General features: G+C 48.9%; 1 protein-coding gene across 1 annotated transcript; it reads right to left on the bottom strand.

Annotated features, from left to right (window-relative positions):
• Window positions 1-20,656: 20,656 nt before the first annotated feature.
• Window positions 20,657-24,355, bottom strand: LOC109735875 (receptor-like protein kinase FERONIA). Its single transcript, XM_020295075.4, has 2 exons — window positions 21,336-24,355; window positions 20,657-20,941 (listed from the first exon to the last, which is right to left on the bottom strand). The coding sequence occupies exon 1, from the start codon at window positions 24,052-24,054 to the stop codon at window positions 21,337-21,339; it is 2,718 nt and encodes a 905-aa protein (XP_020150664.1). The 5' UTR covers window positions 24,055-24,355; the 3' UTR covers window positions 20,657-20,941; window position 21,336.
• Between the last annotated feature and the right edge of the window lie 1,538 nt (window positions 24,356-25,893).

Raw genomic sequence — 25,893 nt, 5'->3', positions numbered from 1 at the left:
CACCGTCCTCTACCCGGCGCACACTACTTCGACACCACTACGCCCATGACTAACTCGGCGCCTCCTTGCGCCCGCGGCTCCAAGGCGACATCCACGACACCGGCTACCCCAACTCGACATTGACCAGGGCGTTCTTCGCACGACTACCTTGACCACGGCTACACAACCTATGCTCTCGACTACTTCGACAAATGGCACAAAGGGCTACCACCTTGGTTGAACAACCTTGTCAGTTTCCACTCCAACCACGACTTTCGTGATGCATCGACCGTTACGACTGTGGAGGGGTGTCCGTCGGCTTGCCTTTGGATTCTTCTCCAGTCTCACTGTCTGCGTCACTATCGTTGTGACTGCGGGGGGATGTTGAGTATATGATTATTAGGAAGTACATGATAGACTAGGATTTGGTCCTGCCTTGTCTTGTACTCCAAGTTGGTCATTGTACTCCTATATATATATATATATATATATATATATATATATATATATATATATATATATATATATATATATATATATATATATATATATATATATATGCCCACGAGGCTCAAGCAGTACATAATCGATTCCACCAATCTTCATGTATCCCTTCTAACAGGAAGTAACTAAAAACAAGAGCATTATTTTGAATTAGAGTCACATTTCTGCATTTGTTATGTGTGAGTATATTTCTTTAATTGTTGATCTCAAATAAAAGCAGTACTTTGGAGGTTGTCAGTCTCATATATTTATTTGTGTCAGGTCCCGCATGTGAGTAGAAGTACATTTATTTATCATTTGGAGGTTGCCAGTCTCACATATGGGTAGGGGTGCATTTGTTTATTGGTGAAGGTTGGTGGTCCCACATGTGAATTCACCACCTACTCCTTTATAACTCAGAAAGATAAATGACTCTTATTTTATGTTGTTGTGCTTTGATCTTGTTACTCGGTTGTACATTACGAGACTAGCCAGGACTAGCCCTTGGCGGCATATTTTTATAGAGGTAAATCTCTAAGCACCCCCTCGGCTGAGTCAGGACTCGAACCATGGTGGGCAGCCTGCGCTCCCGTAGGGTTGTATAGTAACAAAGTAAGAACATGCCTTGTATTGTAATGAGTAGTACCTCCATCTGGTTTATTAGTCCCATCGTACTTTTGGTCAAAATTTGACCACATATTTGACTAGCAAAGTATTAATGCATGTTACTAAAAATTATATTGTTGGATTCGTATTTGAATGTAGTTTTCAATGGTATGTTTTTTGCTACATATAACTTATAATTTATTAGTAAAAATCATGGTCAAAATATGATCCAAAATACAAGGGGGACTATTAACCAGGATGAAGGTAGTATATTGGTGTTGGCCAACAAAGGTTTGGAGATCTTGTGTCCCAACTACTCTATTAGGGTTAGTACATTATATAGCTCTTCAAAATCATTAAGATTGGTCAAGTTTATGTAGATTTAATATTGTGATGTTTATGCATTGAGGTTTGGAGAAAAGTGGCATGAAATATATGAATAAATGGAGCTATAGAAGACAACTTAGAATCACAAAAGTCATCTTCTGCTCCTGATGTCTACTACACAACCTTCTTCTTGTAGACTCGTGTTGGGCCTCCAAGCGCAGAGTTTTGTAGGACAGTAGAAAATTTCTCTCAAGTGGATGACCTAAGGTCTATCAATCCGTGGGAGGCGTAGGATGAAGATGGTATCTCTCAAACAACCCTGCAACCAAATAACAAAGAGTCTCTTGTGTCCCCAACACACCCAATACAATTGTAAATTGTATAGGTGCACTAGTTCGGCGAAGAGATGGTGATACAAGCGTAATATGGATAGTAGATATAGGTTTTTGTAATCTGAAAATATAAAACAGAAAGGTAACTAGTAACAAAAGTGAGCAAAAACGGTGTTTCAATGCTTGAAAACAAGGCCTAGGGTTCATACTTTCACTAGTGCAAGTTCTCTCAACAATGATAACAAAATTAGATCATATAACAATCCCTCAACATGCAACAAATAGTCACTCCAAGGTCACTAATAGCGGAGAACAAACGAAGAGATTATTGTAGGGTATGAAACCACCTCAAAGTTATTCTTTCTGATCGATCTATTGGGCTATTCCTATAAGTGTCACAAACAGCCCAAGAGTTCGTACTAAAATAACACCTTAAGACACACATCAACCAAAACCCTAATGTCACCTAGATACTCCAATGTCACCACAAGTATCCGCGGGTTTGATTATATGATATGCATCACACAATCTCAGATTCATCTATTCAAACCAACACAAAGAACTTCAAAGAGTGACCCAAAGTTTCTACCGGAGAGTCAAGACGAAAATGTGTGCCAACCCCCATGCATAAGTTCACAAGGTCATAAAACCCGCAAGTTGATCACCACAACATACATCAAGTGGATCACGTGGATATCCCATTGTCACCACAGATAAGCACATGCAAGACATACATCAAGTGTTCTCAAATCCTTAAAGACTCAATCCGATAAGATAACTTCAAAGGGAAAACTCAATCCATTACAAGAGGGTAGAGGGGGAGAAACATCATAAGATCCAACTATAATAGTAAAGCTCGCGGTACATCAAGATCGTGCCAAATCATGAACACGAGAGAGAGAGAGAGATCAAACACATAGCTACTGGTACATACCCTCAGCCCCGAGGTGAACTACTCCCTCCTCGTCATGGAGAGCGCCGGGATGATGAAGATGGCCACCGGTGATGATTTCCCCCTCCGGCAGGGTGCCAGAACGGGCTCCCGACTGGTTTTTCGTGGCTACAGAGGCTTGCGGCAGCGGAACTCCCGATCTAGGTTCTGTTCTGGAGGTTTGGGGATATATAAGAGGTGTTGGCGTCGAGAACAAGTCAGGGGCGTCCACGAGGGGCCCACAAGGTCGGGGGCGCGCCCTAGGGGGTGGGCGCGCCCCCCACCCTTGTGGTGGCCTCGGGGCTCCTCTCGTGCATCTTCGGTACTTCGTGGGCTTCTTTTGGTCCAAAAATAATCTCCGTAAATTTTCAGGTCAATTGAACTCCGTTTGATATTCCTGTTCTGCGAAACTCAAAAACAAGGGAAAAATAGAAACTGACACTGGACTCTAGGTTAATAGGTTAGTCCCAAAAATCATATAAAATAGCATATAAATGCATATAAAACATACAAGGTAGATAATATAATAGCATGTAACAATCAAAAATTATAGATACGTTGGAGACGTATCAAGCATCCCCAAGCTTAATTCATGCTCGTCCTCGAGTAGGTTACCTTACATATTTTTGATGTGGAATGCTACCTAACATATTTATCCATGTAAAATCTTTATTGTGGCATGAATGTTCAGATCCGTAAGATTCAAAACAAAAGTTTAATATTGACATAAAAACGATAATACTTGAAGCATACTAACAAGGCAATTATGTCTTCTCAAAATAACATGGCCAAAGAAAGGTTATCCCTAAAAAAGTATATAGTCTGGCTATGCTCCATCTTCATCACACAAAATATTCAAATCATGCACAACCCCGATGACAAGCTAAGCAATTGTTTCATACTTTTGATGTTCTCAAACCTTTTCAACTTTCAGGCAATACATGAGCGTGAGCCATGGACATAGCACTATAGGTGGAATAGAATATGGTGGTTGTGGAGAAGACAAAAAGAAGGAGATAGTCTCACATCAACTAGGCGTATCAACGGGCTATGGAGATGCCCATCAATAGATATCAATGCGAGTGAGTAGGGATTGCCATGCAACGGATGCACTAGAGCTATAAGTTTATGAGAGCTCAAAAAGATACTAAGTGGGTGTGCATCCTACTCGCTTGCTCACAAAGACCTAGGGCAATTTGAGGAAGCCCGTCATTGTAATATACAAGCCAAGTTCTATAATGAAAAATTCCCAATAGTATATAAAGGTGACAACATAGGAGACTCTCTATCACGAAGATCATGGTGCTACTTTCAAGCACAAGTGTGGTAAAAGGATAGTAGCATTGCCCCTTCTCTCATTTTCTCTCATTTTTTTGGCCCTCTCTTTTTTTGGCCTCTTTTTTATATATTTTTTATTTTTATTTCCTCACATGGGACAATGCTCTAATAATGGAGATCATCACACTTTTATTTACTTACAACTCAAAAATTACAACTCGATACTAGAACAAAATATGACTCTATATGGATGCCTCCGGCGGTGTACCGGGATGTGCAATGAATCAAGAGTGACATGTATGAAAGAATTATGAACGGTGGCTTTGCCACAAATACAATGTCAACTACATGATCATGCAGAGCAATATGACAATGATGATGCGTGTCATAATAAACGGAATGATGGAAAGTTGCGTGGCAATATATCTCAGAATGGCTATGGAAATGCCATAATAGGTAGGTATGGTGGCTGTTTTGAGGAAGGTATATGGTGGGTGTATGGTACTGGCAAAAGTTGCGCGGTACTAGAGAGGCTAGCAATGGTGGAAGGGTGAGAGTGCGTATAATCCATGGACTCAATATGAGTCATAAAGAACTCACATAATTATTGCAAAAATCTATTAGTCATCAAAAAAAAGTACCACGCGCATGCTCCTAGGGGGATAGATTGGTAGGAAAAGACCATCGCTCGTCCCCGACCGCCACTCATAAGGAAGGCAATCAAAAAATATCTCGTGCTCCAACTTCGTTACATAACGGTTCACCATACGTGCATGCTACGGCACTCACAAACCTTAACACAAGTATTTCTCAAATTCAAAAGTACTCACTAGCATGACTCTAATATCACCATCTTCATATCTCAAAACAATCATAAGGAATCAAACTTCTCATAGTATTCAATGCACTTTATATGAAAGTTTTTATTATATCCCTCTTGGATGCCCATCATATTAGGACTAATTTTATAACCAAAGCAAATTACCATGCTGTTTTAAGGACTCTCAATATAATATAAGTGAAGTGCGAGAGTTCATCAATTTCTATAAAATAAAACCACCACCGTGCTCTAAAAAGATAAAAGTGAAGCACTAGAGCAAATTTGCCAAGCTCAAAAGATATAAGTGAAGCACATAGAGTATTCTAATAAATCACGATTCATGTGTGTCTCTCCCGAAAGGTGTGTACAGCAAGGATGATTATGGCAAACTAAAAAGCAAAGACTCAAATCATACAAGACGCTCCAAGCAAAACACATATCATGTGGTGAATGAAAATATAGCCTCAAGTAAAGTTATCGATAGACGAAGACGAAAGAGGGGATGCCTTCCCGGGGCATCCCCAAGCTTAGGCTCTTGGTATCCTTGAATATTACCTTGGGGTGCCTTGGGCATCCCCAAGCTTAGGTTCTTGCCACTCCTTATTCCATAGTCCATCGAAACTTCACCCAAAACTTGAAAACTTCACCACACAAAACTAACAGAAAACTCATGAGCTCCGTTAGTATAATAAAACAAATCATTCACTTTGGTACTGTCAAGACAAGATTCATAATTTTTCTCACATGATGCCTACTGTACCCTATCATTTCTACAATTTATATTAAGCAATATAAGCCATATAAACTAGAAAACAAGCAAACTATGCATCGGAAACAGAATCTGTCAAAAATGGAACAGTCTATAAAGATCTGAACAACAACCATACTTCTGTTACTCCAACAATTCTGAAAAAATTAGGATGACCTAAGAAATTTGTTTATTAATCTTATGCAAAAATAATCAATATTTTATCACGCTCCTGCGATTATTAACAATTCTGGGACTGAGCGCAAAAGTTTCTGATTTTCAGCAAGATCAAATCAACTATTACCGTAAGCTATCCCAAAGGTCTTACTTGGCACTTTATTGAAACAAAAGCTATAAAACATGATTACTACAGTAGCTTAATCATGTGAACACTCAAAAACAGTAGGTATAAGTATTGGGTTGTCTCCCAACAAACGCTTTTCTTTAATGCCTTTTAGCTAGGCATGATGATTTCAATGATGCTCACATAAAAGATAAGAATTGAAACACAAAGAGAGCATCATGAAGCATATGACTAGCACATTTAAGTCTAACCCACTTCCTATGCATAGAGATTTTATGAGCAAACAATTTACGGGAGCAAGAATCAACTAGCATAGGAAGGTAAAACAAGCAAAACTTCAAGATTTTCAACACATAGAGAGGAAACTTGATATTATTGCAATTCCTACAAGCATATACTCCTCCCTCATAATAGTTTCAGTAGCATCATGAATGAATTCAAAAATATAACCATCACATAAAGCATTATTCTCATGATGCACAAGTATATAAATTTTACTACTCTCAACATAAGCAAAATTCTTCTCACTCATAGTAATGGGAGGAGCAAACTCAACAAAATAACTATCATGTGAGGCATAATCCAATTGAAAATTAAAATCATGATGACAAGTTTCATGGTTATCATTATTCTTATGCCATACATGTCATCACAATAATCATCATAGATAGCAACTTTATTCTCATAATCAATTGGAACCTCTTCCGAAATAGTGCATTCATCACTAAATAAAGTCATGACCTATCCAAATCCACTTCCATAAATATTATAAGATTCAATACCCTCCAAAATAGTGGGATCGTTACTTCCTGAAGTTGACACTCTTCCAAACCCACTTTCATCAACATAATCATCATAAATAGGAGGCATGCTATCATCATAATAAATTTGCTCATCAAAACTTGGGGCACAAATAATATCATATTCATCAAACATAGCATCCCCAAGCTTGTGGCTTTGCATATCATTAGCATCATGGATATTCAAGGAATCCATACTAACAACATTGCAATCATGCTCATCATACAAAGATTTAGTGCCAAACATTTTATAGACTTCTTCTTCTAGCACTTTGGCACAGTTTTCCTTTCCATCATTTTCACGAAAGATATTAAAAAGATGAAGCATATGAGGCAACCTCAATTCCATTCTTTCTAGTTTTCTTTTATGAACTAAACTAGTGATAAAACAAGAAACTAAAAGATTCGATTGCAAGATCTAAAGATATACCTTCAAGCACTAACCTCCCCGGCTACGGCGCCAGAAAAGAGCTTGATGTCTACTACGCAACCTTCTTCTTGTATACTCGTGTCGGGCCTCCAAGCGCAGAGTTTTGTAGGACAGTAACAAATTTCCCTCAAGTGGGTGACCTAAGGTTTATCAATCTGTGGGAGGCGTAGGATGAAGATGGTCTCTCTCAAACAACCCTGCAACCAAATAACAAAGAGTCTCTTCTGTCCCCAACACACCCAAAACAATGGTAAATTGTATAGGTGCACTAGTTCAGCAAAGAGATGGTGATACAAGCGTAATATAGATAGTAGATATAGGTTTTTGTAATTTGAAAATATAAAAACAGCAAGGTAACTAGTAACAAAAGTGAGCAAGAACGGTGTTTCAATGCTTGAAAACAAGGCCTAGGGTTCATACTTTCACTAGTGCAAGTTCTCTCAACAATGATAACAAAATTAGATCATATAACAATCCCTCAACGTGCAACAAAGAGTCACTCCAAAGTCACTAATAGCTGAGAACAAACGAAGAGATTATTGTAGGGTACGAAACCACCTGAAAGTTATTCTTTCGGATCGATCTATTGGGCTATTCCTATAAGTGTCACAAACAGCCATAGGGTTCGTACTAAAATAACACCTTAAGACACACATCAACCAAAACCCTAATGTCATCTAGATACTCCAATGTCACCACTAGTATCTACGGGTTTGATTATACGATATGGATCACACAATCTCAGATTCATCTATTCAAACCAACACAAAGAACTTCAAAGAGTGCCCCAAAGTTTCTACCGGAGAGTCAAGACGAAAACGTGTGCCAACCCCTATGCATAAGTTCACAAGGTCATAGAACCCGCAAGTTGATCACCAAAACATACATCAAATGGATCACGTGAATATCCCATTGTCACCACAGATAAGCACATGCAAGACATACATCAAGTGTTCTCAAATCCTTAAAGACTCAATCCGATAAGATAACTTCAAAGTGAAAACTCAATCCATTACAAGAAGGTAGAGCGGGAGAAACATCATAAGATCCAACTATAATAGCAAAGCTCGCGGTACATCAATATCGTGCCAAATCAAGAACACGAGAGAGAGAGAGAGATCAAACACATAGCTACTGGTACATACCCTCAGCCCCGAGGGTGAACTACTCCATCCTCATCATGGAGAGCGCCGAGATGATGAAGATGGCCACCGGTGATGATTTCCCCCTCCGGCAGGGTGCCAGAACGGGCTCCCGATTGGTTTACCGTGGCTACAGAGGCTTGCGGTGGTGGAACTCCCGATCTAGGTTCTGTTCTGGAGGTTTGGGGGTATATAAGAGGTGTTGGCGTCGAGAACAAGCCAGGGGAGTCCACGAGGGGCCCACAAGGTCGGGGGCACGCCCTAGGGGGTGGGCGCGCCCCCACCCTTATGGTGGCCTCGGGGCTCCTCTCGTGCATCTTCGGTACTCCGTGGGCTTCTTTTGGTCCAAAAATAATCTCCGTAAATTTTCAGGTCAATTGGACTCCGTTTGATATTCCTTTTCTGTGAAACTCAAAAACAAGAAAAAACATAAACTGACACTGGGCTCTAGGTTAATAGGTTAGTCCCAAAAATCATATAAAATAGCATATAAATACATATAAAACATTCAAGATAGATAATATAATAGCATGGAACAATCAAAAATTATAGATATGTTGGAGACATATCAGTTCCCGAGCTCATTTGAGCTCGGGGTGAACAGTAAAATCAGACAAAAATGATAAAACATTAAAAATCTGATTTCTTTTTGGTGCAAACATTGACAAAAGTTTTACGTGCACACAAAATTTAATCTTGAAAAGATATTCGTGGAAACTGTGGCAAAAAACATAATCAACACTCCGAGATGCTTTCAAAAATGACACTTTTGGAGCATCATTTTTTCTGCCAGGACTTCCAAGAATGTGATTTTAAGATGAAATTTTGTGAGCACACAAAAGTTTTGTCAATGTTTTCAACAACAACAAAATCAGAATATTTTGAAATTGTTTTCAATTTTTTTGATTTTACTGATCACCAAGCTCATTTGAGCTCGAGCTCAAAAACTCCACTTCCTTAGAATGACCCATTCTTAAGTGCAAAGTAACATTTATTATCTCGAAATAGTTACATCATGTATCGACCTTGATGTAACTATAGGTTTTGTCACAAATCTCTGTTATTCGTGCGTGTTTGATTTTCCTCTTTTATTCGCTGAGGTGGCTGGGCGCCAGTGTCGGTGTCAAACCCGGCGGATCTCGGGTAGGGGGTCCCGAACTGTGCGTCTAAGGCGGATGGTAACAGGAGGCGGGGGACACAATGTTTACCCAGGTTCGGGCCCTCTCGATGGAGGTAATACCCTACTTCCTGCTTGATTGATCTTGATGATATGAGTATTACAAGAGTTGATCTACCACGAGATCGTAGAGGCTAAACCCTAGAAGCTAGCCTATGGTATGATTGCTCTTGTCCTACGGACTAAACCCTCCGGTTTATATAGACACCGGAGGGGGCTAGGGTTACACAGAGTCGGTTAGAAGGGAGGAGATCTACATATCTGTATCGCCAAGCTTGCCTTCCACGCCAAGGAGAGTCCCATCCGGACACGGGACGAAGTCCTCAATCTTGTATCTTCATAGTCCAACAGTCCGGCCGAAGGATATAGTCCGGCTGTCCGAGGACCCCCTAATCCAGGACTCCCTCAGTAGCCCCTGAACCAGGCTTCAATGACGATGAGTCCGGCGCGCAGATTGTCTTCGGCATTGCAAGGCGGGTTCCTCCTCCGAAAACTCCGTAGAAGATTTTGAACACAAGGATAGTGTCCGGCTCTGCAAAACAAATTCCACATACCACCGTAGAGAGAATAATATTCCCACAAATCTAATCCGCTGACACATTTTGCAGCATGACATCACACCATGGCCCGGTCATTATTCGAACCATTTTTCACAACCAGCCACTGCACATATCGTGAGGCGGTTTCCTTGGCACGTCTTGTCGAAGCAGAGATCGTGTCCCCTTATCACGGGATTCTCATCAATACGGGTGTGGGTAACCCCACCGCGCCATCAATTACCGCGCTTGGGGAATAAGCGATTTTACCAGGTGAGTGGGGAGGCGCATCGCCTCTTCCGCCCTTATAAAGGGACAAGGATTCACCCTTTTCACCTACGCCTTCTTCCTCCTAGCTCGTCCGTTCTTGCGCACTCGAGCTCCAGCGCCCAAGTTCGCGTTCTTCTCCTCAAACCACTCCAAGCATGTCCGGAGTGGGAGGCAAGTGGATGGTCTCCTCCGTTACGGAGGAGAACATCACAAAGCTGCGGGGAGCCGGATACCTGGCTGCGGATATCGCGCACCGGCTGCCAGATGCGGGGCAAATCATCCCTACTCCAGAACCCCATGAGAGGGTGGTTTTCCTTACCCACTTCGTCCGCGGACTGGGATTTCCCCTCCACCCGTTTGTCCGCGGGCTCATGTTCTACTACGGGCTGGACTTTCATGATCTGGCCCCAAATTTCATCCTCAACATCTCGGCATTTATCGTCGTGTGCGAGGCCTTCCTCCGCATCCAACCACATTTCGGCCTGTGGCTGAAGACCTTCAATGTTAAACCGGAGGTGGTGGTCGGCCAGCAAGCGGAGTGCGGAGGCGCCATGGTGGGCAAAATGCCCAACGTCACCTGGCTCGAAGGCTCCTATGTGGAGACCATAAAGGGGTGGCAATCGGGGTGGTTCTTCATCACCGAGCCGCGCGACACCAATTGGGCGGCGGCCCCCAAATTTCGATCCGGAATCCCCATGCGGCTCACCTCTTGGAAAGAGAAGGGCCTGTCCTGGGGTTCCCCGGTAGAGCTGACCGGACTCCAGACATGCATCAGAAACATGATGAGCAAGAAAATCAAGCTCGTCAACGTGGTCCAAGTCATGCTCTTCCGCCGGATTCTCCCATGTCAAAGACAGGCGTTCACCTTGTGGGAGTTTGACCCGGCTGAGCACCAGACACTGCGAGAGCTCTTCGACACGACGCACAAGGACGTCTGGAAGGTGCTGTTCAAGGGCGCTGAGGTACCACCTCCCCTTACCGAGGACCGCGGACTCAGCGCAAAGCGCCCTGCGAATCCGGTAAGTCTTTTATATCTTATAAGATGTTCATTTTCCCCAGTTTGACCATGCGCGGGATCTAAGCCCCCACGCCATTTTCCAGGACTGGGTCGAGATAGCGGAGCAAATCGATTGTCGAGCCCCCCTGCCCGAAGATCCAGCAGATGCTCTCCTAACGGAGATGCTGGTTCCGGCACCTTATGAGGTGCCGGAGAAGAAGGCCACGGGGACCAGGAAGGGTCTCCGACGCAGGGTGATATCGGACTCATCGTCCGAGAGCACCGAGGCGCACTCCTCCCACAAAAATGAGGAGGAGGAAGAGGAAAGTTCTCCCCCCAGCCGGGGGAGACAAGAAAAGGAAGGTCGCCCCATCCGGGGCAGCCGAAGGGTCCAAGAAGGGAAGGACCCTCCTTCCGGACTGCTCCACGACGGCCGCCTACGGGGACGACGAGTGGTTGCCCAGGGACAAGCCCCTGGCGAAATCGTAAGTATTCGGATACCATAGTAATTCACAGTATGTTTTATTGCACTGCTTCTCATCACGCCGAACATGATTATGCAGTCCGTCCCGAGCCCGTATCGACGTATCTTCGTCGGATGGTTCTTTGGACCCGTCGGATATGAATATCACATCCGACCGCCTCCACCCCTCGCCCTACAGACAACGTCGAGGTGTTGTCTCAAAGGGCACCGAGCCGAGGGGAGGTAGTCCTGGAGGCGCCTCGAGGCGACATTCCGGACCCTGGGCGCAAAGGGAGCAAGACTCCCATGGGCTCCGAATTCGGCCTCCAGCCGAACACTGCGCCGGAACCTCCAGTGGTTCCGGACTCTGTCAGGCGACCCCCCGTTAAGAGGGGCTAGCCGCCTGTGTCGGTGGCCTCTGTCCATCCAGAGGCATCGGACAACTTGCTGGAAGCATTTCGCGGCGCTTCCATTGACGAAGAACACCGCACTATCATGAGTGCGGTGGTCAAGAAGGTTCAGTCTGCCAAGAGCGGACTAACTGAAGCCTGTGCCAGCCTCCTAACAGGCTTTGAGGTAAGTGACCAGATTATAAGAGAATGTTACCTCATAGACACTAGCCCCTGATGCTCTGTTCGGCGTTTGCGAAGAAAGGCCAAATAGAGGATCAAATAATAACCGCAGGAGTCTAATCGAAATATGTCTATGTGCATATGCAGGCTTCACTGCTAGCCGCTGCCGCACGTACTGCGAAGGTCGCCGCACTAAAGCGGGACCTTGAGCGGTCCAAGAAAGAGCTCGGCCTTGCCAAAAGGCAGCTCGAAGAGAACAAAGGTAAGTTATACCCTGTCTGTATGTTGATAAGAAAAAACAAGGGTGGTTTCTTAGATCATAGGATCGTCATGAATTTTGCCAGGGGCCACGACCAAAGTGGCGACCCTGAAGAAGGCGCTGACCGAGGCTGAGGACAAGGCGGCCAAGGAGCGCATTGAGCGGGAAAAACAAGAGGCCCGGGTGGGCGAGATGCAGCAAGAGCTCCAGGCTCTCGTTAAGAAACACGAGTCCTTGGAGCTTGACTCTAAGACGCGAGAGTCCGAGCTTGCGAAGGCCCTCAAAAGCGCACAACACGCCAAGGCCGAAGCCCAAAAGGCCCTCTAGGAAATTGAGGCAGTTAAGAAGATAGCGGCGGGTAAGGCATTCATTATGCAAAGCAAGCATGTGAAAGAAAATTTCCTGTTACTTACCCGAGTTCGGAGCTCTCCAGGAGCGTTCGCAGATTTGCCCCGCAGTGTTTCAGATGCCGCGGAGTTCTACCGGGCCGAGGAGGGGAGCTCGACGGAGAAGTTGTTCTGGTCTCAGTATACTGGGACCGAACACCCCATGCCATTGAGCGACCAGCTGAAGCAACTGGTCGAGCTCCACAAGGCAGCCGAACAGGCCATGAAGGGTCTTATAGTCCGGATGTGGCCTGGCGATCCCCTGCCCGATAGCTACTTCGGCCTGGTGAGGCAGCTTGTGAATGCCTGCCCACGGCTTGAAGTCATAAAGCGGTCCGTCTGCATCGAGGGCGCGCGCAGGGCTTTTGCCCGAGCAAAGGTGCACTGGGCGAAGCTGGACGCCGAGAAGCTGGTGAAGGAGGGGCCGCCAGAAGGCAAGGAGCATCGCCACCCCGAGATGTATTATAACAGTGTCCTGAAGGGTTCTCGCCTTGTGGCGGATGAATGTACTAAGGATGTAATATTCGAATGAATGTACTCATGCGATCCTGTAATATGAAACTAGTTCATTTGTGCTATGCAACGCTTGTGAATTTAAAATATTACCTTCTGTGCGGCCGTTTATAAAATCTGAGAGTTGGCCAGTCGTCGGTTTCTGCCCCCATGTAACTAGTACTGAGGTGTTCGGGATAAACCTGAGCACTCTTTATCCCAATTTTGGGTCCTTCGAGGGAGGTGTTCAGCACAACGAACCAGGCAATCGGACTATAAGGCTTTATCACTCTCACTTAGCCATAGAAGTCTACAATTAAATTTTGGCGAAGCCCCTAGTATTCGGAAGGCCGAATTTGGGGCTCTATATACGCCTAAGTCGGGCAAGGCCGACTCCTCGCCCGAAGCGGAAAAAGTCTTTAAGGACTTGAGACCTCTCGAACAGCGACCAGCTCTCGCCTTATCATGATAGTCAGTTTTCGGCTTTCTCTACTGAGGTGCTCGTCCGGAAGAACCGGGACACAATCGCAGTAGTTCTCCCAGCGCTACCTTAGCCGATATTGCGGAACGTAAGGTACCAAAACATGGGAGCCGGGCAAACCCAACAATTGACCCAAGACATGATTCGGAGCTGATGCATATAATGCTATAAGTTCAGGGTGCCACACTGTCGAAAGTGTTCGGACTTCGTGCGCCGTATTATGGGGTATACTGAAGCCCCTGGCGTATTGGTCGTACCAGAATGTATGGGTGCAAGGTGTCATAAATAAACAGACAAGAAAAAGGAAGGGTAATGCAATAATAGACTAATGCTATGCATTGTTATTTAAATAATACGTAGAAGCGTACTGATACAAGTAGTGCAATAAGCAAAAAATAGGACTATTTGACATATCCTATCCAAGGGCAAGTTGCGTATGTGTATTTAAAACGGGTACTTCGATCGTTATTAGAGACCACCTGGGGATTCCCTTGTACGTCTTAGCTTCTTGCCTCCTTGGTGTTTCCTTCCCGTAATGCGTCCAGCAGTGAGACTACCGGAAAGGGCTTCCAGAGAGTAAGGTCCTGAAAGAGAGAAAATGATAAAGGTATACAACCCCTAGGGCGGTTGAACCGCATAGTGGGACGTGTCCTGGTCGTGCCTCTGCCTATTCCCATGGTATTTTTAGTGCGTAATTATGTACGCGCGGCACAAGTTTCGTCGCTTGACCGGGACTAGGACGGAGGCCGAATTGCTAGGCGAGCTCTGAACGTGCCAGGCGATCCTACTGCAGGTTACTCCGGACTCGCTTGAAGGTGTCCGGGGGCTTTATCGCCGAATTGGCGGTTTGCCTTAAAAGGCTGCTTTGTGCCTCAGCTGCGAGGGCCGCAGTGTGCTCCTCCGTGCGGAGCGAGAGTTCTGTGTTTCCATTGACTATTATAACCCCACGAGGTCCTGGTATTTTGAGCTTGAGGTATGCATAATGCGGTACCGCATTGAATCTTGCAAATGTGGTTCGCCCGAGCAGTGCGTGATAGCCACTGCGGAACGGGATGATATCAAAGATTAACTCCTCGCTTCGGAAGTTGTCCGGAGATCCGAAGACCACTTCCAGTGTGATTGAGCCCGTGCAACGGGCCTCCACACCTGGGATGACACCTTTAAAGGTGGTTTTAGTGGGTTTGATCCTCGAGGGGTCTATACCCATTTTGCGCACTGTATCCTGATAGAGCAGGTTCAGACTGCTGCCGCCGTCCATAAGGACTCGAGTGAGGTGAAATCCGTCGATGATGGGGTCAAGGACCAGTGCGGCAGATCCGCCATGACGGATACTAGTGGGGTGGTCCCTGCGATCGAAGGTGATCGGGCAAGAGGACCATGGGTTGAACTTTGGGGCGACTGGCTCCATCGCATAGACATCCCTTAGTGCACGTTTCCGTTCCCTCTTGGGAATGTGGGTTGCGTATATCATGTTCACCGTTTTCACTTGTGGAGGGAACCTCTTCTGTCCTCCTGTGTTCGGCGGCCGGGGCTCCTCCTCGTCGTCGCTATGCAGCCCCTTGTCCCTGTTTTCGGCATTCAACTTGCCGGCCTGCTTGAACACCCAGCATTCTCTGTTGGTGTGATTGGCTGGCTTATCGGGGGTGCCATGAATTTGACACGAGCGATCGAGTATGCGGTCCAAACTGGACGGGCCCGGATTGCTTCTTTTGAACGGTTTCTTCCGCTAACCGGATTTAGAGCCGCTGAATCCGGCATTGACTGTCGTGTCCTCGACGTTGTCGCCGTTGTTGCGGCGCTTGTGTCTGTTACGACGCGGTCTGCCGTTAGTATCCTTTGTATCTGAAGTGCCATGACTTCTTGATGTGTTGTTGCTGCGAGCCAGCCAGCTGTCTTCGCCCGCGCAAAAGCGGGTCATGAGTGTCGTGAGGGCTGCCATAGACTTCGGCTTCTCCTGGCCGAGGTGCCGGGCGAGCCACTCGTCACGGATGTTATGCTTAAATGCCGCTAAGGCTTCTGCATCCGGACAGTCGACAATTTGGTTTTTCTTGGTTAGGAACCGGGTCCAGAATTGCCTGGCCGATTCCCCTGGCTGCTGAGTTATATGACTCAAGTCATCAGCATCCGGTGGTCGCACATAAGTGCCCTGGAAGTTGTCAAGGAATGCATCTTCCAAATCCTCCCAACTGCCAACGGAGTCTGCTGGCAAGCTATTCAGCCAATGCCGAGCTGGTCCTTTGAGTTTTAGTGGGAGGTACTTGATGGCATGTAAATCATCACCGCGAGCCATGTGGATGTGGAGGAGGAAATCCTCGATCCATACCGCGGGGTCTGTTGTACCATCATATGATTCAATATTTACGGGTTTAAAACCCTCTGGGAACTCGTGATCCATTACTTCCTCAGTGAAGCATAGGGGGTGTGCGGCGCCTCTGTGCCGGGCTATATCACGACGCAGTTCATATGAGTCTTGTCTGCTGTATTCGGCCCGGCCGGATTTGCTTTTAGTGTATCCGGCGTGACGGTCATCATCGCGCGCTGGTGGGCGCCCCCGTGATCCGTAGATCGATCTTGCATGTTTTGCCTTGTTTTCCAATACGTCTCGCAGGTCCCGCGTGTTGCCCCGGGCCTTGGTATTTTTGTTTGATTGGCGGCGGGGTGCGGGCTGGACTTCGGGCTGAAATGCCTCTCTGTCTCAGCCACGAGGTGGCCGATCAGCCGCATCATACGCTGGTGATGTAGGTTTCAATGCTTCCTCCTCGAGTTGATGTAGCAACCTGCGCTTTGGATAACTCTTGGTTGGGCGCTCGAGTTTGTATTCCTCGGCTGCCAGGACTTCGGTCCATCTATCCGCTAGCAGATCTTGATCAGCTCGAAGCTGTTGTTGCTTTTTCTTCAGGCTGTTTGCTGTGGCTATAAGCCGGCGCTTGAAGCGCTCCTGCTCAACGGGATCCTCAGGCACGACAAATTCTTCGTCGCCGAGGCTCACTTCGTCTTCGGAGAGAGGCATGCAATTATCATCCTCTGATTCTCCGTTTGCTGCCTGTTCCGGAGGGCTAGCTTGCTCATCCTCCCGCTCGAGGTCTGGCTGGAGGGGATTATTGTCGTCTTTGGCACTATCCGGAGCGTTATTGTCTCTTGTGCCGGTATCGCTGCTTTAGCTATGGCGAGACTTAGAGCGGCGCCGCTGACGTCGGTGCTTGGGTTGCTTCTTGGAGGGATTATCCTCCGTTGTCTTGTCGCCATCCCCTTCTTTGAGGGTGTCCACCATGTATATGTCATACGATGAGGTGGCCGTCCAGCGCCCTATGGGCGATGGTTCTTGTTCGTCTCCTGCATCGTCGTCCATACCGTCGATGTCTTCGGAGCCGAAGTCGAGCATGTCGGTTAAATCGTCGACAGTGGCTACTAAGTGGGTGGTGGGTGGGTCGCGAATTTCTTTGTCGTCTGCATCCCATTCTGGCCGGACATAGTTCGGCCAAGGGTCTCCTGACAGGGAGAGAGACCTTAATGAATTTAGCACATCGCCAAAAGGCCAGTGCTGAAAGATATCCGCGGAGATAAACTCCATGATCGGCGCCCAATCAGATTTGATGGGCACGGACACAAGCGGCTCGGAGTCCGTGGCCAAGGACGAATCCAACGGTTCGGCAACACGGATCTCGTAGGAGGTAAGGTCAGTATTCAGCGCTATCGCCGCTGAGTGTGCGACCTCCGTGGTGGGGTCCATCCACCCGTCCACAAATGGCGCAGTTTGTTCCGAATTGAGGGCCAGAGTAGTTGCAGGTGTGATCTCCCGAACACAGTCCGACGGCTGAGCTAAATCATGCTCGTCGTGATTGTGCGGCGCACCTGACATGGGCTTGAATCCGTCGAAGATCAAGTCTCCGCGGATGTCGGCAGTATAGTTCAAGTTTCCAAACCTGACCTGATGGCCAGGGGCGTAGCTATCGATCTGCTCCAGATGGCCAAGCGAGTTAGCCCGCAGTACGAAGCCGCCGAATACGAAGATCTGTCCGGGGAGGAAAACCTCACCCTGGATCGCATCGTTGCCATCGAGTTGTCCGATGATCGAAGGAGCCATCAAGCCTTATGGTGACGGCACAGTGGAACTCTCAATGAAAGCACCAATGTCGGTGTCAAAACCGGCGGATCTCGGGTAGGGGGTCCCGAACTGTGCGTCTAAGGCGGATGGTAACAGGAGGCAGGGGACACAATGTTTACCCAGGTTCGGGCCCTCTCGGTGGAGGTAATACCCTACTTCCTGCTTGATTGATCTTGATGATATGAGTATTACAAGAGTTGATCTACCACAAGATCGTAGAGGCTAAACCCTAGAAGCTAGCCTATGGTATGATTGCTCTTGTCCTACGGACTAAACCCTCCGGTTTATATAGACACCGGAGGGGGCTAGGGTTACACAGAGTCGGTTACAAGGGAGGAGATCTACATATCCGTATCGCCAAGCTTGCCTTCCACGCCAAGGAGAGTCCCATCCGGACACGGGACGAAGTCCTCAATCTTGTATCTTCATAGTCCAACAGTCCGGCCGAAGGATATAGTCCGGCTGTCCGAGGACCCCCTAATCCAGGACTCCCTCAGCCAGTCCCGGCTGGTGTTGGCCGGCCGACGGCGAGGTGGAAGGCCCCGGTGTGGTGGTGGCTCCGCCACAGCGTCGGGGTGTACGGGCTAGTGGGTTGGCGGATCAGCTGTGTGGCTGGTTGCGTGGGGATGTGGAGGCGGGTTGTACCGGGCGATGGCCTACATGGCTCTGGCCAACGCCGACGACGCGGCGCCTGTGGGGTCGTTCTTCCTTCCTGGAGGGTCGTCGTGGTACTCTCCGGCCTTGTGCGTCTTCGGGTGAAAGCCTTTGGCGCTGCTGCTGGAGAGTCGGGCGATGGTGTCGTTCCCACGTCGCTTCCCCCTTGGGGGCATCGTCTTGAAGACTAGTTCCCCTCCGCGCTTTCCCTGGGTTGGACGTGCACGACATCAAGGTTGGCTGGTGTCCAACCGGTGATGCGAGTGGTTGACATTGCGACTCGTGTGGCGACGAAAATGGTGGTGTGCAGAGTTGGGTCGCGGCTAGTCCTCCTGATGCAGACGGTCCGATACGCCAATGGGTGCGCCTATGTCTGTTTCTCGCTGTGACACAGAAGTCGGAGCTGCGTAATGGGGCCCCCTATGACAAAGATGACTCCATGATGGTGGTTTCAGCGGACGATGCTCTCCGGAGATTGCGATGAACTTGGTCGGTGCGAGGCTTGCAACTTTCGGGCCACTGCGGCAAAGATGACTCCATGAGGGCGGTTTCAACGGAGGATGCTCTCCGAAGATTGCGATGGATTAGGACGGTGCGCGGCTTGCAACTTTTGGGACCCTGCGGCAAAGATGACTCCATGAGGGTGGTTTCAACGGATGATGCTCTCCGAAGATGGCGATGGACTAGGTCGATGCGAGGCTTGCAACTTTCGGGGCCCTGGAGCAAAGATGACTCCATGAGGGTGGTTTCAGTGGACGATGCTCTCCGAAGATTGCGATGGACAAGGTTAGTGCGAGGCTTGCAACTTTCTCCTATGATGCACATAAAAAAATTGGGTTGCCGGTCCTCGACGTCTCAGTTGATTGTTTGGCTTTGCCTGGCAAGGTCCTCGGGTGTCGTTCGCTTGGAGGGGTCTTGACAGGTCGTCAGCGACGAAGTCGGAGTCGCCTGCTCCTGGAGAGGTGATGACAATGACATTATGGGCAACCATGACGATGTCCTCTCCGGCGGTGTGTGTGGTCTTGCGGGTGCCAGGTCGGCCGGTGTGCCCTTTTCTGTGGGCGTGTTGTATCGGTTTTCGCCTGGGTTTCCGTTAATTAACGGGGCAACCCTCTTCTTCTTAATCAATGAAAACAACAAATATTTTGCCTCGTTTAGAAAAAAGAGTAACATAGGTAGATATCTTATGTTACTTTGTGTCCTGCATGACAATAAATAAGATCATATGTATGATACTACTCTATAATACACTATGAAGATAGTATCACACACTATGAGTAGCCTAATGTGAGGCTCACATGTCTAGGTCAGTGTCAACATATTTTCAATTATGGATTCATCAATCAGACAAACGCTGGAGTTTATGTTAATATGAGATACTGATCACCCGCAAAAAAAAAATGAGATACTGATACCAGAAACTGTCGTATTGCATGATCGAGGAGGGCGGCGTTGAAGAGGAATTCCTGACCCCTTCCCGTTCGCCATGTGAACAGGACCGGTTCTTTCTTTCTTTGCAAGAAAGACGAGATCGAGCTGGATAACAGCAGGAGCAACAAGTTGGTAATGAGAAGAAAATCGCTGGCATCCATCCAGGGAAAAAGAGTACATGGCGACACGTCTGGTGGTTTGAGGCACAACTTGTGCTCGCCGTAGCTGGATATGGCGGTGTTCTGCCTGTGGCTCCTTGCTCTCAAAACAGTTGGACGGCCCTCCTTCACTCCTTCCATGATCCGGGCACAACAGACTCCGGTGGCTCCTTGCTCTCAAAAACAGTTGGACGCCCTCCTTCACTCCTTCCATGATCCGGGCACAACAGACTCCGGGCAAAGACGGAACTTCGGCAAGAAAGCTAACTTTTGACATATAAAAGACCTACGCTACACAGAGGAAGCAAGACAGGCACATGATTTATGGTTGGGCGGCACCATCGACCCCAAAACGTGCGGTTGGGCAAGCAAAACGGAATAGCTCATAGTGAAACAATGCCGTCCATCCACCGGGAGATTTCACGATGCTGGCACGACGTGACGAGTCGCACTCCAGACCTGGACAGCAGAATCATAGCAGTATTCAAGTGCTCATTCTCTCGACGGAACAGCTGGAAGCCAGAATTATTCGACTCCACTCATTTCTTCAGACGTGCACAGCTGTAAGTTTATATTGGAATCCAATAACATGGAAGACAAGCAGTTGGATGAGCAGAAATTATATACTCCTACTATATCGCTGGGAAGATGGTAGGTTGATTGGATCAACATAGCAGAGTGGACCGTGCTCTACAGCTGACACAAGTTCCGGTTCAGCATCAACAACTACTTGTCTGCTGGACGCCGCAAAATGAAGTTTGTAATTGAACACAAGACGACCTGCAACACAGCATATGCTTGAGCACGACTGGTAACAATCAACATCAACACAACATGGACGATCCCGTGTCAATCACCGAGATTCGGAAAGGAGCATGGCATGAAGGCAAAAAACGGGAAAAGGCCATGCACATCACTTTCTCATACAGTATTTACTTGTTGGGTCAATAACACGTAGCAGCGGCGGTAATTACACGTGCTAATAAGCATCGAGTCATCACAACGCTGAAGAAGAAAAAAACAAGGCAAGGCAGAAATGTCTAATAGTACAGTATGAAACAATTCTCTGACCCCCAGTCCATAACTTGCGAGATAACAAGAGCACAAATTCATGAAAAATACACTGAACGAATAAATTAGGCACGAAAGCCGACAGGCAGACCCGGATTTTTACCTCACCGCCCCTTGGGGTTCATGATCTGCGAGAACACGGCGCTCGGCGTCAGCCCGTCCGAGTCGATGCTCGCGACGCTTTGGTCGCCCATGCTTAGGGAAGTTGTCGTGGTCGTGGTGGTGCTTGAATCGATCGACGGGTCATTGGGATCCTTCTTTCCAGCCATCACGAGGGGAGTGCCCTCCTCATCCGAGATCCCACAGCCGAAGCTTCCGCTCTCCTCCGCGCTTTCCTGCATCTGAAGAGCAAACTCCAGGTTCCAAAGCACATCTCCCATCGAAGGGCGCTCGATGCCATTGTCGGCAACACACTTCTCAGCTGTCTCGGCAAACTTCTTGAAGCACTGAGGAACAATCTTTCCCTTTAGGTAGGGATCAACAATCTGATCCAGAATTCCCTTCTTCTGGCAGTGCAATGCCCATTCTGCCAGGCTGACTTCTTCCTTTGCAAGAGTGGGGTTCAAGGCAGGCCGAGCACAGAGGACCTCGAACAGCACCACACCAAATGAATAGACATCAGATTTCTCGGTGAGCTGCTGCCTGCGGAAGTATTCAGGATCTAGGTATCCAAAACTGCCCTTGACAACTGTGCTCACATGTGTGTGATCCATCGACGGCCCAGTCTTGGACAGACCAAAATCTGAAACCTTGGCGACCCATTTCTCATCCAGGAGTATGTTTGTCGTCTTCACATCACGGTGGATGATGGTGTGCTTTGCACCGGTGTGAAGGTAGTGCAGCCCACGAGCTGCACCAATGCAGATCTCCAAGCGCTGCCTCCAGCTAAGCGGTGCATTCTGGGTCTTGTATAGGTGCTCACGCAGAGTTCCATGGGCCATGTGGTCATAGACCAGGATCATCTCATTCTTGTCCTCGCAGTAACCAATCAGCGACACAAGATGGCGGTGGCGGAGCTTTGACAGCATCTCAATTTCAGTCTGGAACTCATGTATACCCTGCTCAGACAAGGGATTGCCACGCTTGATAGCCACCTTAGTTGTGCCCCCATCGATCTCTCCCTGGTAAACTTTGCCGAACCCACCAACACCAAGGATCCGTGACTCGTCAAAGTTTTTCGTTGCAGCCTTGATCTCTGCAAACGAGAAATGGCGACACAGGTTGGATGGCAAAGATGAAGCAATACTCCCTGTAGCATGCGACTTGGCTGAGCTTGAAGTGTGTGAATTGCCATACAGCGACAACGGCAGCCAACCAGAATGGCCATCACTCATGCCGGCATCCTTCGCCACTTTCCTCCGCCTCTTGCAAATGAAGCAGCAATATCCAAGTGCAAGCACTACCAAACCTCCAATTACTCCACCGGCAATAGGCCCGACTAGTGAATTCTTCTTCTCTTGCCCGGTATGCGCCGGTGGATCAGCACTGGGGACAGGGTTTGGCCCCGCGAGGCTCCCATTACTAAGCTGCAGCTTGAACACCTCCATCCCATTGAGAATAGCATCATAGTACTGTGGCTTGCTCCCTGTATTCGGATGTAGAGCCACCCAGAAATCCATAATCCCTGAACCCACAGTGCTGACCACATAATCCTTATACAATGGGGTGCCAGTACTAAGCGGATCCACCCACTGGATCACATCAGCACCTTCCACGGCAGTCTGGTTGTTGAGGTAAATGTTGAACACCCGCTGATTCGGCTTAGTAATTGGGGATTGTATCTCACAGAAATGGAGCCTCACAAGGTATGTGAACCCAGCATCCACCTGCACTATCCAGGTGAGATTGTAGGCCAAGTTCACATTCTTGTCTATCCCCATTGATCGCGCCGTGGCATAGACATCCGAAGGCGCCACATATCCCGGCACATTGTCAGGGTAGGTGATTGTGACATTGGGATCGTTCGGGTACGTTACCCCAGCCCCTGCACCATAAATGTAAGGCGTGTCGTCGTCCCATGACCGAGCCCCGCCGGAGTCCTTGGAAGGGGAGATCGCCTGGCCTCCGACGTTGAGCCGATACATGGTCTGCAGAGCAGCACCAGGATCCATCGGGAATGGCTGGTTGTTGCCGTCACCGGTGACGAAGAGCGGTGTGGCGAGGTCAAAGAGATCTGGGGAGGAGACGACCTCGATGCCATTGATGAAGGCGTAGGCGTTGGGGCGTCCCTTCTCCGGGGTGAAGGTGAGGTCGAGGGTCGGGCCGGTGACGTTGACGGAGAACTCGCGCACGAGGTAGGCGAAGTTGAGCGCCGTGGCGGTCTGGTAGGCGCTGAAGTTGGAGAGGAGCGTGACCTTGGCGGCCGGGACGGAGACGGAGAAGAAGGCGTCGGCGGCGTCGCGGTTGGAGTAGTTGGCCGGGTAGAAGTGCAGCCGGAGGAACTTGCGGCCGGGGCCGAGCGGGAAGGAGTAGGTGAAGGCCGCCGCGGAGACCCGCGCGGTGAGGTAGGGCACCTGAGGCACCGAGGGGTCCTGCGCCCCCGCGTCGGCCGAGGCGAGGTTCGGCGGCGCGTACTTGGAGCCGGCGTCGCCGCGCCACTCCCGGCCGTCTGTGTCGTTCCCCTTCCCCGTGGCGCCGCAGTCGAGCAGGATGTCGTCCCGCGGCACGAAGGGAGCCCCCGAGGGCGCCGGCGCTGTCGGGGCCTGCGCCCACGCCGCCGGGACAAGCGCCGCGCAGGCGGCGGCCGCGGCGAGCAGCAGGAGCGCGCATCTCGGGCCTCCTCCCATGGCGCGACTGCGAGCTGTATGTAGCTCGCTCTGCATTTCGTCGCGGCTCACAGATCGCCCATCAAACGGCCCTCCCGCCGCCGATCTGGGGCGGATTTGCGCGCGGGTGGGAGCTGCGCGCGGCGGCTGAGGTGGGGTTTGAGGGGGAAGCGGCGGCCGCGGTGGGGGTGGTGGCGGTGGGGAGGAGAGAAGGGGAGGGTGGCGTCGAGGAGGAAGGGGGGTGAGGTTTCGGGGACTACGGGCGCGGCATTAAGCTGGGGGTCAGTGGTAGAGGGACGCGGTGCGGTGGCCAGCCGAGCTGAGGCTGCTGCTGTTGCCCAAATGCAAGCTGTGGGCCAGCCGAGCCAGGGAACCCGGAACGGGGCAACGTAACGGGGTGAGGGACCCACCAGCGACGGGGTCGGCGCAATCAGTGCCGTCTCAGAGAAAGCGAGAGGGCGACGAGGCGGGAGGAGGAAGGCGGGCGTAGGCCCCGCTAACATGGGTTCGGGGTCGTGATGTGCCCCGTCTCGTCCTCCATTCTCGAGTACCCGCCGTCCTTTGTACTTTAAAATAATGACATGATGTTTGAAAATAAGCTTAGTGGCATTTGACCGAACACATGTCGGGCGTGGTGATTGCCATGGACGTCATCGACAGGGGGCGGAGGTACCTGGCTGTCGATGGATCCTAGGTGGACGGCGTTATAGTACAAGGCGAGCGGGCGCGTGGGTGGTGGTTGCGGACGTCCGGCAATGCTTGGGTGGCGGTCGGCAAGGTATAGCGGCGGCATTGGAAGAGGACGGTGTCGGTCCTAAAACCGGCGGATCTCGGCTATGGGGTCCCGAGTTGTGTATCTGGAACGATGGGCAACACGAGAGAAGGGACACAATGTTTTACCTAGGTCGGGCCCAGAGGTAAAACCCTACGTCCTGCTTTGATTATAATGATTGAGTACTGAGTACAAGATGATCTACCTCAAGATCGTATGTTGTGTTCTAAACCCTAAGGCTGGTAATTGTGATTTTGTCCCTACGGACGAAACCCCACGGTTTATATAGACACCGGGGTATCTAGGGTTACGTATGGCTGGTTTTCAACTAGGAATAAACATGCCGACAGCCGGGTAGTCCTTGAAGTACACGCCAAGTCTTCAGCAGTGTCTGTCCTGATCACGCCTGGGTTCGAAGTTTCCGGAGTCCTTCCTTGTGAGATCGGCGCGCCGTAAGGTCGGCCCATGGACTGTGGGCCAACTAGGTTGGTACCCCTAGTCCAGGACACCGTCAGTGGCCCCTGAACTTGTCTTCGTAGCCGAGGACGTCAGATACATCCTCGGACCAACGTTTCTAGTTTTAAAGTCTTCAACTTGGCACGCAAGTTCTTCTCTCTAGATGGCTTTCATGTAAACCCGAGATCTTCTTTACTTAAAGCAATTATCGAGCTTCCACTTAACGGGATTTCCCACCGACCACATGTTTTAAGGGCCGCTCTTCGGCACCCGAAGTCCTGAGTTAGCTTAGCCTCAAAGGCTTGCCGCATAGGTGTGAACAATGCTCTCGCCTCACAGCTTTTACTGAACCATCACCCCCTACGGCGTTTAAGCGAGCCAGTTATTGTAGCTCGAATCGCGGCCCAAGGCAACTTTCTCATTGGCACATCCCATCAATGCAGAGATCGTGCTTCATTTTTTATGGGATATCATCAAGAATTGTTTCACCCCATGCACGCATAACGGCATAAAAGGCTAGAACGTGGTCATTTATCCGACACCGCGAGGGGACTCTTGGTCTTTTGTTGGCCTATGAAAACAAGGGGCGGTAATCTTACTTTCCCATACGCTTCCATCTCTTGCGCCATTGCTCGAAGCCTCGAGAGCTCCAGCGCCCCAGATCCATT

This window comes from Aegilops tauschii, chromosome 1 (assembly GCF_002575655.3).
Source record: "Aegilops tauschii subsp. strangulata cultivar AL8/78 chromosome 1, Aet v6.0, whole genome shotgun sequence".
Taxonomy (NCBI): Eukaryota; Viridiplantae; Streptophyta; class Magnoliopsida; order Poales; family Poaceae; genus Aegilops; species Aegilops tauschii.
The sequence above is the reverse complement of the archived record's forward strand: the minus strand, read 5'-3'. Positions and strand labels throughout refer to the sequence as shown.